The 13,067-nt window shown below is 49.1% G+C and overlaps 1 protein-coding gene across 1 annotated transcript; it reads right to left on the minus strand.

Annotated features, from left to right (window-relative positions):
* Window positions 1-288: 288 nt before the first annotated feature.
* LOC119252256 (butyrophilin-like protein 1) lies at window positions 289-11,789 on the minus strand. Its single transcript, XM_037519465.2, is given in 10 exon segments — window positions 289-554; window positions 2,096-2,122; window positions 3,044-3,141; window positions 3,373-3,399; window positions 3,492-3,512; window positions 3,755-3,955; window positions 4,083-4,364; window positions 7,112-7,459; window positions 10,208-10,305; window positions 11,496-11,789. Coding segments are annotated over 7 exon segments (1,065 nt in total). The 5' UTR covers window positions 10,296-10,305; window positions 11,496-11,789; the 3' UTR covers window positions 289-554; window positions 2,096-2,122.
* Window positions 11,790-13,067: the final 1,278 nt, after the last annotated feature.

Below are 13,067 nucleotides of genomic sequence, written 5' to 3' on the forward strand. Positions count from 1 at the left end.
CTTCCTCTAGAACAGCCAGGGGTTTATTTGCCCTTCAGTAGAGGTTGTAACTTTATTTTGAAGAAGGCACAGTTGCTAAACAAAAGTGTTCTTAGAATAGTCATTTATCTTAAACAATCATTTTATTGCTAGCAAAAACTGATGTGACTGAAACTAACATTTATATGTTTACTATGGTGAGCAATTAACTAGGGGCTGGGGGAAACAAAGGACAGGAAGTTACCGGGGAGGGGGTAGGGGTGGGGGTTCATGTGAGAGGCAATGCAATTAGATGGTCACCTCAATAATGGTTTTTAGGGCCTCCCCGGTGGCGCAGCAGTTGAGTGCTGGGTGGAGAAGCTGCCAGCAGCCTCTGCAGCGCTGGTTCGATCCCTGGCTGCTCCCCGGCCGCTCCCCGGCCACCGGAGGAGGGTCCCACATGGCACGCAGACCTCTCCTGCCGCCCGCTGCTCCCCTCAGCAGTGTACTTCAGTCCTTCTGCCTGCTCTGCTCCCCGCCCTGGCTCTGGTGAATTCTCTCACCCTCCCGCGCTTCTGACTGTACACAGTGCATGTCTAAATAAATAAAATAAATAAATGAATGAATGGATGGATAAATAAATAAATAAATCTTAAAATAATAATAATAATGTTTTTTAAAGTGTAACTTTATCTGAAGTACTTCCAAAGGCCGACTGTGTTTCATTCCCAAGCCTTGCACAGTGTCTGCACAGCACAGATTCAAACTGGTGACTGTGCCCAAAACCTCTAGAAGGCTCTTCTCCCACACACCCCTCTCCTTCCTTCCCCTCTCTATCGCCATCCAGACTCTTCTTTCAAATTTCCCCCCTGTTCTTTGGAAATGGATTATAACCATTTTAGGTTTGTTCTTTTCCAGTATACATAGTTACCTCTTAAAAAAAAAAAAAACTACTTAATATAAACCATTAGACTGTCAAACAGAATTCTCCTTAAAAAGATGATATGTTAATGAAATCCTATGAGGAGATAAGAGTATATATACCTATACCTTTTTCTTCTCAATTGCAAGATATATATTCAACTAGAAGTTGTTTTGGGTCACCGAGGAACAAAGCAAGTGCTACAAATATATAAAATAAAAAAGAAACAAACTTCATCTTTAAAAAAAAAAAAAAAAAGATGGTTCTGGGCCTCCCCGGTGGCGCAATGGTTGAGCACTGAGTTGCAAAGCTGCCCGCAGCCTCTGCAGCACCGGTTTGATCCCCAGCCACCCGGCGAGGATCCCACATGACGCACAGACCTCTCTGGCCGCGCCCACTGCTCCCCTCAGGAGTGTACTTTGTCATTCTGCCTGCTCTGCTCCCCGCTCTGGCTCTGGTGAATTCTCTCACCCTCCCATGCTTCTGAATGTACCCAGTACTTGTACAAACAAATAAATAAATCTTTAAAAAAAAAAGATAATGGTTCTGAAAAATCATACATTGTTTATCTTGTTAAAAAGACACAGAAAAATACACACACAAAAGATTTTACATGTAATTTCAGACTTTTCACAGGCCCCTGCCCAAGAGTCATAAACACCCCAGAAGCTCTGACCAGACTCAGAACACCTGCTCTAAACAACTGATTCCTCAGCAACAACAAGAGATTAGAAGAAAAATTCAGCTTGGACATGAATCAGAGCATGCATGTGAAGACAGAGAATCAAGAGGAAACAGGAAACAAAAACTAGATCCAAAATAGGACTGGGATTTTGGATCCAGAAGGATCCAAAACCCAAAACCCCTTAGCAAGACCTGACTCTGAAATAGGAATCTGGAATTTTCGAGAGATCAGCAAATCCTGAACCACACACTTGTCTCCATGCAGCCTCTCCTCACACTGACCCCCACTTCCTCAACCACAAGGACAGGTGACAAAGGGTTAGATGGTGTCCTTTCCCCACATGACCTGCAGGGAGGACAGGGTAGGTGGAGGCAGGTCTGTGCTCATAAGGGGGTCCCTGCAGTTCTCAGATGGAGGCTCCAGACTGAAGGAAGACCAGGGACCCCAGGCCCTTCCTGGCAGGGGTCCCTGATAGAGGAGAGGCAGAGGGGAGGCTGGGAGGAGGTGCCAGGACTCTCAGGGCCACTCACCTGCATACAGCTGGGCCTTCCTCCAGGCTGAAAGGGAACACACAGGTAAGACCTCAGTATAACAAACTGCTCTTGTGATCCACGGGCCCTGGTCTCCCGCTGCTCTGCAGGTGAGACTTTCTAGGGGGTGGAGGGGAGCAGCTGGAGAGGTCATGACCTCCTGCCCCATGCAGACAGCAGAGGTTGGGAGCCTATAGGACAGACTGACCCAGTCCTGCCTGCTGCTGCCCAGGGGCTTTGGGCAAGTCACTGAGCAGCCCTGGGCTTCAAAGACTTCAAAACTCTTGCATCACCTGCTACTCAGTGTGCTACATAGGATCAAAAACAGTATATGGGAAGATATTTTTAACATACATATTATTCCATAATTATTACATTCAGTATTTCCTTGGAAATTAATGGGAAGATGAAATAAAAATACAACATGGACATCACACCAGCTCCAGAGTAGAAATGGCCCATCTTCCTCCAGTGCAGTATTTCTAGTGATAAAAACTCTCTGAGAGGGCCTCTCCAGTGGTGCAATCTTTGAGCGCTGGGTTGCAAAGCTGCACGCAGCCTCTGCAGCCCCGGTTCCATCCTCAGTCACTGGGCGAGGGCCCCACATGGCGCGCAGACCTCTCCTGCTTCCCGCTGCTCCCCTCAGCAGTGTATTTCGTCAGTCTGCCTGTTCTGTTCCCCGCTCTGGCTCTGGTGAATTCTCTCACCCTCCCGGGATTCTGACTGTACCCAGAGCTTGTAAAAATAAATAAATAAATATTTAAAAAAAAAAAAAAATCTCTGAAAAATAAAAAGTCCCCCCACTCCCTCCCACACAAGATCACCCCATCCTCTCCCAGCACTACTCATCAGCATCTTCAGGAGTAGAGAAAACAGACTTTTCTTGAGGTTGTCTGGGGAGAAAGGGCAGGAGGAAGTCGCTCTCCTAAACTTTAAGAGTCCATTTACTTATAAAATCCCGGAGCAGCTGCTTTCCTTCCAGGTTCTGACCAAGAACGAGATGCATTGATGACTAGAAAGTCGGCACCATGGTGGGAAAGTCAGGGCTGGAATGAGACAAGGATGCAGGAGACTCCAAGGGTCACCACCCCCCAGGATCCCAAGACTAGGAGAAAAACAGCACCCAGATCTGGAGAGCCCATGGAGCAGGGTCCTCCCTCCTACCAGCTCCCACTTCCACCCCATGGAAGGATCCACATGTCTGTGCTTAGACAGCCAAGGGGAGGGACCCCTGAGCACAGGGGACAGGGACACAGGACAACTGGAGCATCACTCACCAGCCAGGTAACCTGCCTTCCTCTGGCCTGAAAGACAACACAGGACACAGGTGAGCAAAGAACCAGAATGTCTCCTATGAAGGGGACACGGAGAGTTCAGGAGGGAGAGCAGAGCTTACCTAGAATTGCCTGGAGTTCATCTGAAAGAGAATGAAAAATATAAGCATAAACTGTCCTTAATAACAAAAGTTGTTCCTCTCAGTGTCCTAGAAGTTTCACCTTCAGACCAACAAGAGCCTCCAAGCTCCACTGTCCCCACCCTGGGACTCAGCACCTGCTCTGATCTCAATGCAGAGGGACCCTGGTCTCTGGCTCTGGTGTCAGCTTGTCCCTCTCAGCACCCACCGCCACACTTACCAGCCTGGCCCCTGTCCTACCTTACCTTTGTAATTCAGGGCCTCCACCTTTGCCTGTCTGTCCACCTCATTAGCCTGATACAGATTCCTCTGTTCCTGAAGCTCCCTCATCTGTGTGGAATATTCTCTCCAGGTGTAGCAGGCAGTTCCCAGGAGCAGGATCAGCAGCAAGGTCAGTCTCTCCAGGAAAATTGGCTTCCAGGGAGAGGCCCGGGGGAAGAAAGGCTCTGCAGACAGAGACCCCACAGACACCCCATCAGAACACAGCTCAGGACACCCAGGCACAGCTCACCTGAGGGTGCCGGCCCCTCCCTCTGACCCTGCAGGGAGTGGGGAGGGGGGAGCAGCACTGACCTGGGATGATAAAGGCCATGGCCTTCTCCTGGCCCAGGACAGGGTTGAGGATGGAGCAGGTCACGCTCCCCACAGAGCTGTCTCTCACCACCAGAGTGGCCTCCATGCTGAACAGCCCCTCAGTGTCCTGGGCCTTGACCTTGGAGAACTCCAGGAACTGCTCCCCACGGGTGTCTCTCCACTGTACCTGGGGCTCTGGGAACCAGCCTGAGGTCGTGCACACCACAGGCACCCCGTCCTCCTCTGGCCCCATGATGTGCACTTGAGGGGCAGAGCCCACACCTGCGGAGGTAAGGTGAGAGCCAGGTGGGGCAGGGCCCACCTGTGCACACCTCTAGGGGAGGCTGATAAAGTGCACTATGAGAGGTCTGGGAGAGCCCAAACCCTGGCGAAGCAAGATGATGACCTGACATGTTTCCTCTACATTTCTACCTATTATTTTTATAATTACATAAACATGTTCAAATCTTTGTGGAATTCTTTACTTCTTAGAAGAGTGCAACTTATAATCCATCAACAGCTGTATTATCTTATTTCTCACCAACATCTCAACCTCCATCCGGCAGCTTCTCCTTCTAGTCCATTCTGTTCTGGGTGATTCAACAAAAGTCTCCCATTTGTCAACCCCAGTCTCCACAGTCCTTTCACCTAGTCTCCCTTCAGTCAGGACACTCCTGGTCTGACCTTGAAACCACCTCCATCTTGGATTGGTCACTTCCCTCTGAGGGTGGCTTGTTGTAACTTGGACCCCCTGCTGAGCCCCTTTCCTGACTTTTCTCCCTGCACCTGCTCCTTGAAGGCAGTGCAGTCCCAGGGTTCAACCCTTAAAGCTCCGTCTTATCTCACACCCTCTCCCAGGGCTGCTTCTCCCTCAGCTCCTGTGTCTCCTCATACATCACTTCCAGATATCACCTCACCAGCCTTCCCCTCTCCCTCCCTGATATCCCCATCCCCTGGGTTACATCTGCCAGAATTCTCCACATGCTCTTCACACCTGAAATTCTACATCTGAACTCATGCTGTTGTCTCATCTGAGGTAAATTAGTAATAAAAATTGTTCCTAATTCTTCACCCTTCTTCATATCAGGCTCACAATCTGCCATGTACATTTTACTCACACTCTGACTCTGGGTTCAGTCGTGTGACTTAAGTGTCTAATGAGAAATCAGCAAATGTGACTCAGCAGAGAGTTAAAGTGCTGGCCCCTTGGGTCTTCCCGCTGCTGTCTCCATGGAAGGACATTATAGTTCAGGTAGAGCAGGGCCAGTTACCAGCCTTTCCCCCTGAAGCTCCTGCCTCAGTCAGGAGCCAGTGACCGTTCATGTAACAAGCCCAGCCAAGGTCCACTTGGTGACATTTTCATCTGACCAAAAAAGGTAGCTGTAAGTTCAGTGGAGAGTAGTCAAGTCCATCCCAGGTTAGCTGACGTACCCACAAGCCCATGTGAATACAAGTCCATTACTACAGGCCCCTGAGAGATTTTTTCTGTGGCTCTTTGCTACACAGCAGCATTATGGTGACAGGGAACTGATACACATTATTAATGTTCCTGACATTAATTATCAAACAGATTCTACAAAGCCTCGAAGCCTCTGCAATCCCTTCTTCCACTTTAAATTTTGTGACCCAATTCACCCCATTCAATTGGGTTATTTCTAAACCTCACTGACAGCACCTCCCGTGCAACCATCGCTACTATGTGAACCAGCCCCCCTCTCCACCCCGTAACTGCAGCCACAACTCCAGATACTGTCCCCGCCCTTGTCCTCCCCACTGCTGCCAGAGTCACATGCTAAGCGCTGCTGTGCTGAAAATCTCCAACAGTCCCACATACAAACACCATAACATGTGCACCAGGACTCCTCATCTGTGACTCCTCCCCAGCCTCTTCTCTCTGCAGAGCTCACACTTTTACACCTGTGCCCTCAAGGCCCAGCACCTCAAACTAAATATCTAACTCCTATTACCCACAATCATCAGGCTCTGTGGACTCCATCGTCCTTTCTTCATCTGGTCTGAGGCACTTTATAGACATTGTTAGATAAAATGACATCCCAGCTCAAATATCTGCATCATATGACAGTTTTTATGATTCCTTTGGTGGCATTAATCAGCCACCCTTGACCTCTCTGCCATGTATTCACAATATATTTTATGAGAGTATTGTCACCTCACCACACCCTGCTCCTCACTCTCCCCCACCAGCCATGAGGACTCCATGTGAGCAGATCACACACCAAACACATGCTCCCCTCTGGTCATTCACATGGGCTGTGCCTCCACATAGAAATTCCCTTCCCTGTAATGTACAACATGCCTGTAGCCAGCATTGCTGTGTGATATGTAGGGAAGTTGTTAAAGGACAAACTCCAAAGAATTTTTTTTCACAATGAGGAAATTTTCCTTTTTGCTTCTTTTTCTTTCTTTTTATTAAACCTTTAATAGCAGACAGATATGATTTAACCTATTGTGGCTATCAATTCACTATATGTATAAATCAGTCATCATTCTGTATGCCTCACATTACATATGATACATAGTAATTATCTGTCTATAAACTGAGGAGAAAGGAACACCCACACATCAGATATCCACTCAGCTGTATTCCTACTTCCCTGGAGTCTTTGCTCCCATGGCACCAGCCTGAGCTACTGTTTATTACTGGAACCTCCCCTCAGCCCCAGCCCCACATTGCTCACCCATCTCCCTGCTCCATTTAGCTTCCTGTCCTCATCCTTTCTCACTTCGAAAAGTCATTTATGTCTCAGTTATTTATTACAATTGCTCTCTCTCCCACCACAAATATAAACTCACAGAGTGAAGCACTTTATTATATTTGCTTTTGTATCCAAGTGTTTAGAACAGGGCCAGACATGTAGTAGGTACCCTGTATATTTACATTTCATAAAACATGAATTAGTAAGCCTTTTCTTACTCATAAATGAAACGAAAAACCAAATTGCATTGCCCTTATTTTCTCCTCAATTCCAAAACTCCAGGATTCTGAAATATATCACCATGTCACCAACCTGCCACCTGCAGTTCCAAGCTGGCTTGCCCATGGAAGACTCCGTTGCTGAAGAAGCAGGTGTACAGCCCCTTGTCAGAAGCCTGGACTCTGTGGATGCGCACAGCAGCTTCCCCCTTACTGAAGAATTCCCCCACCAGCGAGGTCCTCCCTTTGTACTGGGCCATCAGCTCCTCATGTCATTCCTGTCCATCTTGATAGGTGAACACTGAATCCCAGATATTGGACCGGAACCACCTCAACTCCATGTTCTCTGCACTCATGACTGGGTCCAGGGAGCAGGGCAGGATGGCATCTTTGCCCAGCTCTGCCACAATGGGGTGTGGGGGGCCAAGCACATGGAACCTCTCTGTGAACACAGACACGGGAGTTAGAAAGGGTGAGAGACACAGTCATATCGGGGAACACACACCATCAGTGGGGGAGGCCCAGGCAGGCTGAGGGAGGATGTTTGATGAACAGACAGCTGACATGAAGGATTAACAGTGACAATTCTGAATTTTGGAAAGATCTTCCAACCACAACTTGTGGTCCAGAAATAATGTCAAAGATGCCCCCTCATTCACTAGTGTAGCTGATAGCAGGACCTTCCATAAAAAACTCTAACTCTATGGTTCTCACCCCTCAGCATCATAATCTCTAGGAGGGCTTGTAACTGTAAAATGCAGCGATCCTACCCCAGGCCTGATGCAGCAGACTGAGATGTACCCAAGAATGTGCATTTCCAAAGAGTTCTTGGGGGACTAAGAAGGTATCTAAGGAAATTTGTTTCATTGCACAAAGGATCATTAATGTTATGAGTGAACACCCAGAGAACATCAGGCTTGTCACAAAACTGGACACTCTCATACAGCAGTGACCAGGCAGACAGCACCACAAGAGACACAGAGGAGAGTCATGCTTCACTGACCAAGAGTTAGGCAGAGAAGTCACCCGGAGGCTGTGGTCAGAATGGGGGAGGCTGCAGCACACACTGTGGTGGTTATTCAACCAGGCATGTGACCCTGGACAGGGAGAGCTTACAGTGAGGAGGCTCACAGCTCTGACTGGGCCCTCCCACCTAACAAGGTCCCCAGTGAAGTTAACAAGGTCCCAAATGAAGGCACAGAGCTGGTTGCATCCCCATTCCCCCCTCAGGACTGGCCCCACCCTCCTGAATCTCAGGGACAGTATGCACAGGGCAGAGTCTCAGGGCTGAACTGATAGAGGCACTGTCCGGGGTCCCACAAACATGAGCTCACATGCCCCAAGCAGAGCACCCACCTCAGAGGTTGGATGACTGCAGGCCCAACAGCCTCTGACTCAGCATCTCAAGTACCAGGTCTCTAGTCCTACATTAAGTTACAAATCTAAACATACAACAGGGTCACCTGATGGAAAGTTAGAAGTAGTTCAAATCTCTAAGTTACCACTACAGATGTATTTTTTTCAAAATTAGGAAATTTAAAGCAGCAAAATAAGCCCCAGAAACTTGAGCTCTCAAGGGAATATGAAATCACAAGATGAGACCAACTCTCCAATACACAACTACAAAGATATGGAAGATCGTATCTTACTATCAGGTAGAGTTCAAATTGCCATAACAAAGAAAGTCAAAGAAACGGAGAAAATACAGAAAAGTGAATCAAAAAGAAAAACAAAATTCAGACCAATAAATGAATGACTTGGAAAATAAAAAGAGTAAAAAGAAACAAATTGAAGCCTCAAATTAAAATCACAGAGAAGGAGGCTGTAAAAAGGTCAGGAAAGAAGCTACTCGCTTCTGGAGAAGCTATTGGAGCAGAATAGACCAAATGGAAGATTAAATCAGTGACCTCACGAGAACAATGAAAAGTGGACTGAAATAGAAGAAAAAAAGAGAAAAATGAAGAAAAACTGGAAAACTAACCAATCTATGAGGAAAGGCAACATAAGCATAATGGGTATTCCACTATTTGAAGAAAGAGGGGAAAAGAAATTCATTCAAAGAAGCAGCATAACATTACATATATACATACACATAATGAAATAGTACTCAGAATTTTTTTTTTTTAAGTACTTTTTTTTTTTTTTTAAGATTTATTTATTTATTTATACAAGCACTGGGTACAGTCAGAAGCACGGGAGGGTGAGAGAATTCACCAGAGCCAGAGTGGGCAACAGAACAGGCAGACTGACAAAGTACACTGCTGAGGGGAGCAGCGGGCGGCAGGAGAGGTCTGCGCGCCATGCGGGACCCTCCTCCAGTGGCCGGGGAGCAGCCGGGAATCGAACCGGCGCTGCAGAGGCTGCGGGCAGCTTCGCAACCCAGCGCTCAACCGCTGCGCCACCAGGGAGGCCCAGTACTCAGAATTTTTTAAAGAATTATTTTATTTATGCATACAAGAGCTGGGGTGTAAACCAAAGGTGGGGGGGGTGAGGGGATTCCCCAGAGACAGAGTGGGAAGCAGAACAGGCAGACTGACAGAAATACACTGCTGAGGGGAGCAGCAGGCAAGACCAGAGAGCTCTGCTACAAGATATGGATCAACTCCCTGGCCAGGGATCAAACTCCTGCTGTAGTGGCTGGTGATAGCTTGATAATGCTGAGACTTAACCCCTTGCACTACCAGGGAGGCCCACAGATATTTATTTTTTTAATAAGTAAAATCATGCCATTTAAAACAGCATGGATGGGGGCCTCCCTGGTGGTGCAGGGGTTAAGACGAAACCTATGAAGAAATCCGGAGCCACTGCAGCACAAGTTCGATTCCCAGCCCACCAGGGAGAAACCCACATGGTGGGACAGATCTCTCCTGTCTCGCCCACTGCTCCCCTCAGCAGTGTACTTCGGTCCGTCTGCCTGTTCTATTCCCCACTCTGTCTCTGGTGAATCCTCTCACCGCCCTGTGCATCTCTGGCCTATACCCCAATTCTTGTAAAAAATAAATAAATGTTTAAAAAAAAAAGACTATTACATTTGAAAACATTTAAAAAAAATAAATATAACAGCATGGATGGAACTTGAAGACATTATGCTTGGACAAATGAACAAAGGAAATTCCTGAGGAAGGAGCCCCAAAGCCCCTGGGCCCCACCCACCCAAGGGACACACAGGAACAGGGAGGGACACACTCACCTTGGGACCCCCCAGGGGGCAGCTGGAGGAGGAACAGCAGGGAGGGGAGGAGGCAGAGCACAGAGCTGGGGCAGGAGCAGGGCACCATCTCCTCAGGGCTGAGGAGAGACAGGGCAGGAGTCAGCCAGGTCCACACAGGCAGGGCAGCCAGGAGGGGCTCAGGGGGGAGCAGGGCCCAGGGATCCCCCACCAGCAGGAGCAGAGCCCTTCCTGGTGACCCCTGAGGCCCAGAGATTAAGGAGGACAGACCTGGCTCCTCTCCGGGCTTCTGAGCCTCTGTGCTGCTAGAGACCATGAGGTTTATTGGAGGAAAACATCCTCCCTTCCCTTCATACAGTGTGGAACCCATACCCCAGAACTGCTCTGCTCACAGCACCAAGCCCCTCCATTCCCAGCACTGGGTCCTGGGGTACAAACTGCCCTCCTTCCCCATTATGATACCCAGTGACTCTCCAGGATAGAGGCCCAGCTCCAGGCCCCCCATGAAGGACAGGCCAGCACCTGCTTGTGGACCTGTCCCCCTCAATGTGAGCAGTTGTCCCTGAAAAGCCTCAGGACACACAACACTGTCCACAAGCAGTCAAGGTCCCCCCAGAGGCCCCTGTCCTTCTCTCTCTGCTTTTTAAGCTCACCTGAAGGTCTGTGCCTCCCCAGCTGTAACCTGCCAGGGAAAGGACAAGGTCCTGCCCCAAACACAGCAGGAGCCAGGTCAGATCTCCACTGAGGGCTTCTTCCTCTCCTTTCTAACTCTCAGGGACCTGCCTTGTGGTGAGGGACCCAGTGGGACAGAGCAGCAGAGAAGAGAAATGAGTCCTGCTCAGAAAAAAACACCCTCAAACCACATACTGGCTGGGGTTGTGGGGAGGCAGGCCATGGACCTGGGAGGCAGATTCTGGGGCTGACTCTGAGGTCATCTCTAGACCCAGCCACCCTCTGTGTGACCATCTTCATCAAGTCACTTAACCTTCCTGCCCCACTATCCCCACAGAAAAATGGGTCAGTATCAGCATCTCCCAACCAAAGTTGGAACAAGAATTACATGAATTGTATTTGGAGAGTCACTACCTAAAATTCTAGAACAGGGTCCTGCCCCTGCATGTTACAGAAACATTATTAAAATAAGTGAAGTACAATCTTGGTGAGGTTCTGCTGGGTCCTCTTAGAGCAGCACCATTTCTCTGCCAGCTCCCATCCCACCCAAGCCCCACTACCTTCTCAACCCCTCTTTACAGTCAGCTGCTCCCCACTTTCTTTTCTTAAAAGAAACATGTCCTTAAAACTGACATACCTGCTTTGAAATGGTGGGGCTTCTAGGGTGTCCCTTCGAACTTGAGAAGTTTCAGTGCTTCCCCAAATCTTCTTACAGAGTTAGCACCTGCTGTTAGCTGCTCAGGAGCCCTGCTGGGTGCCAAGGGGGCCTCATGGCTCAGAGAAGATGGTTCCCAAGAGAGTAGACAGGCAGAATTCGGCACTCATTCAGGGGTGTCTCACCAGGGGTGGGATCCCTGGGATCCTCCAAATTTTCTCTTAAAAAGGCAATCACCCTTCCCTGGCTCCTACATGATCTGAGAACTTCCTGCTGTTTCAGGAAGAAACAGCATATCAGATGGGTCAGCAGAGGGGAGGGGCCCCCACTGTGAGCACACACTGTGCTCCAGGCTGCTTGGCTTCCAGAACCAGAACTAGTGGTGAGTGTGGGGCCAAGTCAGGACTGACTCTGAGCCCCATGCAGGGCTCAGTCTGTGCCAGATGGTGATCACCCCAGTGACCCCAGGTCAGCTGTCACCCCACGTGGCAGAGCCTGTGAGGAGCCCCCAGAGGGCCTGTTTTCTTCTGCTTAGAGCAGCTGACCAAGGAGCCACCCCACTCTGGACACCAGGAGTCAGCACTGGGCACCAGGAGTTACCAGGACCTGGTCCTGCCCACACTGTGTGGACGGGGCCTGCGGCTTGTTCAGATGTTAATGTCACCAGAGACCTGATCACAGTGACCAGACCCTGTCCCTCCAGGACACGGAGTCACCAAGAAGGCCCAATTCTGTGTCTCCAAGGAAATCATGGGGCCTGGACCTCCCCTCGCCCCACATTTCCTGTGGTTTCCCCTTCTCAGTGAGGAGCAGCTGTGTCCCCCCAGTTTTCTCTGCCAAAAACTCCAGAGACATCTTCATAGTCCACTCCCCACCCAGTCTACTGCCAATGCATCCAAATGTTCAGTCCATGTCCATGACCAGCACCTATTCCATATCACCCTCATTTCTAACCTGGCCCAAAGGTCACCCCACCCCACCTCCAGCTTCACCTCCCCCAGTCCATTTCCTTCCAAGATCATGACCCTCTCCAGTCAGCTCATGTCATCTCCCTGTCTCATCCCTTCAGGGGTCTGCTTAAAGGAGGGGCTCCAGACCTATCTCTCCCTCTCTGACCCTCTCCCATTGCTCCTCCAAGGACCCCCTCTGGTTCAGGTGACTCCTCCAATTCAGGGAGCTCTCCCAGCCTCAGGCCTCCTCACAGTCCCTGATGCTCCTGCTCCCTCTGTCCCCCAAACCGCTGGGAGCCATTCTACTCATGTCGTGTGACAAAGCTCCAGGCATGGGGCAGATTCCTGAACAGTCAGGAATCTCGTTCGCTGACTCCTAGATTCTCCTCATTTGTTTATGGCTAATTTCTACCATTGTTAAAATATGCATTTAAAAGTAAAACTACAAATGCTGTTTGATCAATTACTGAATAACCAAATTTATGGCAAATGGCACTGCATGATGCAAATATCACATTTTTTATAAAATTAGTGGTTCTCTGCCAAGTGAAAGGTCCAGGCAGGAGGCCTGAATGCAAAAGCCTACCAGGAAGCCCACCTGGGG

The sequence above is a fragment of the Talpa occidentalis genome, unplaced genomic scaffold (genome assembly GCF_014898055.3).
Source record: "Talpa occidentalis isolate TD23 unplaced genomic scaffold, MPIMG_talOcc4v2.1 talOcc4.2, whole genome shotgun sequence".
NCBI classification, from domain to species: domain Eukaryota; kingdom Metazoa; phylum Chordata; class Mammalia; order Eulipotyphla; family Talpidae; genus Talpa; species Talpa occidentalis.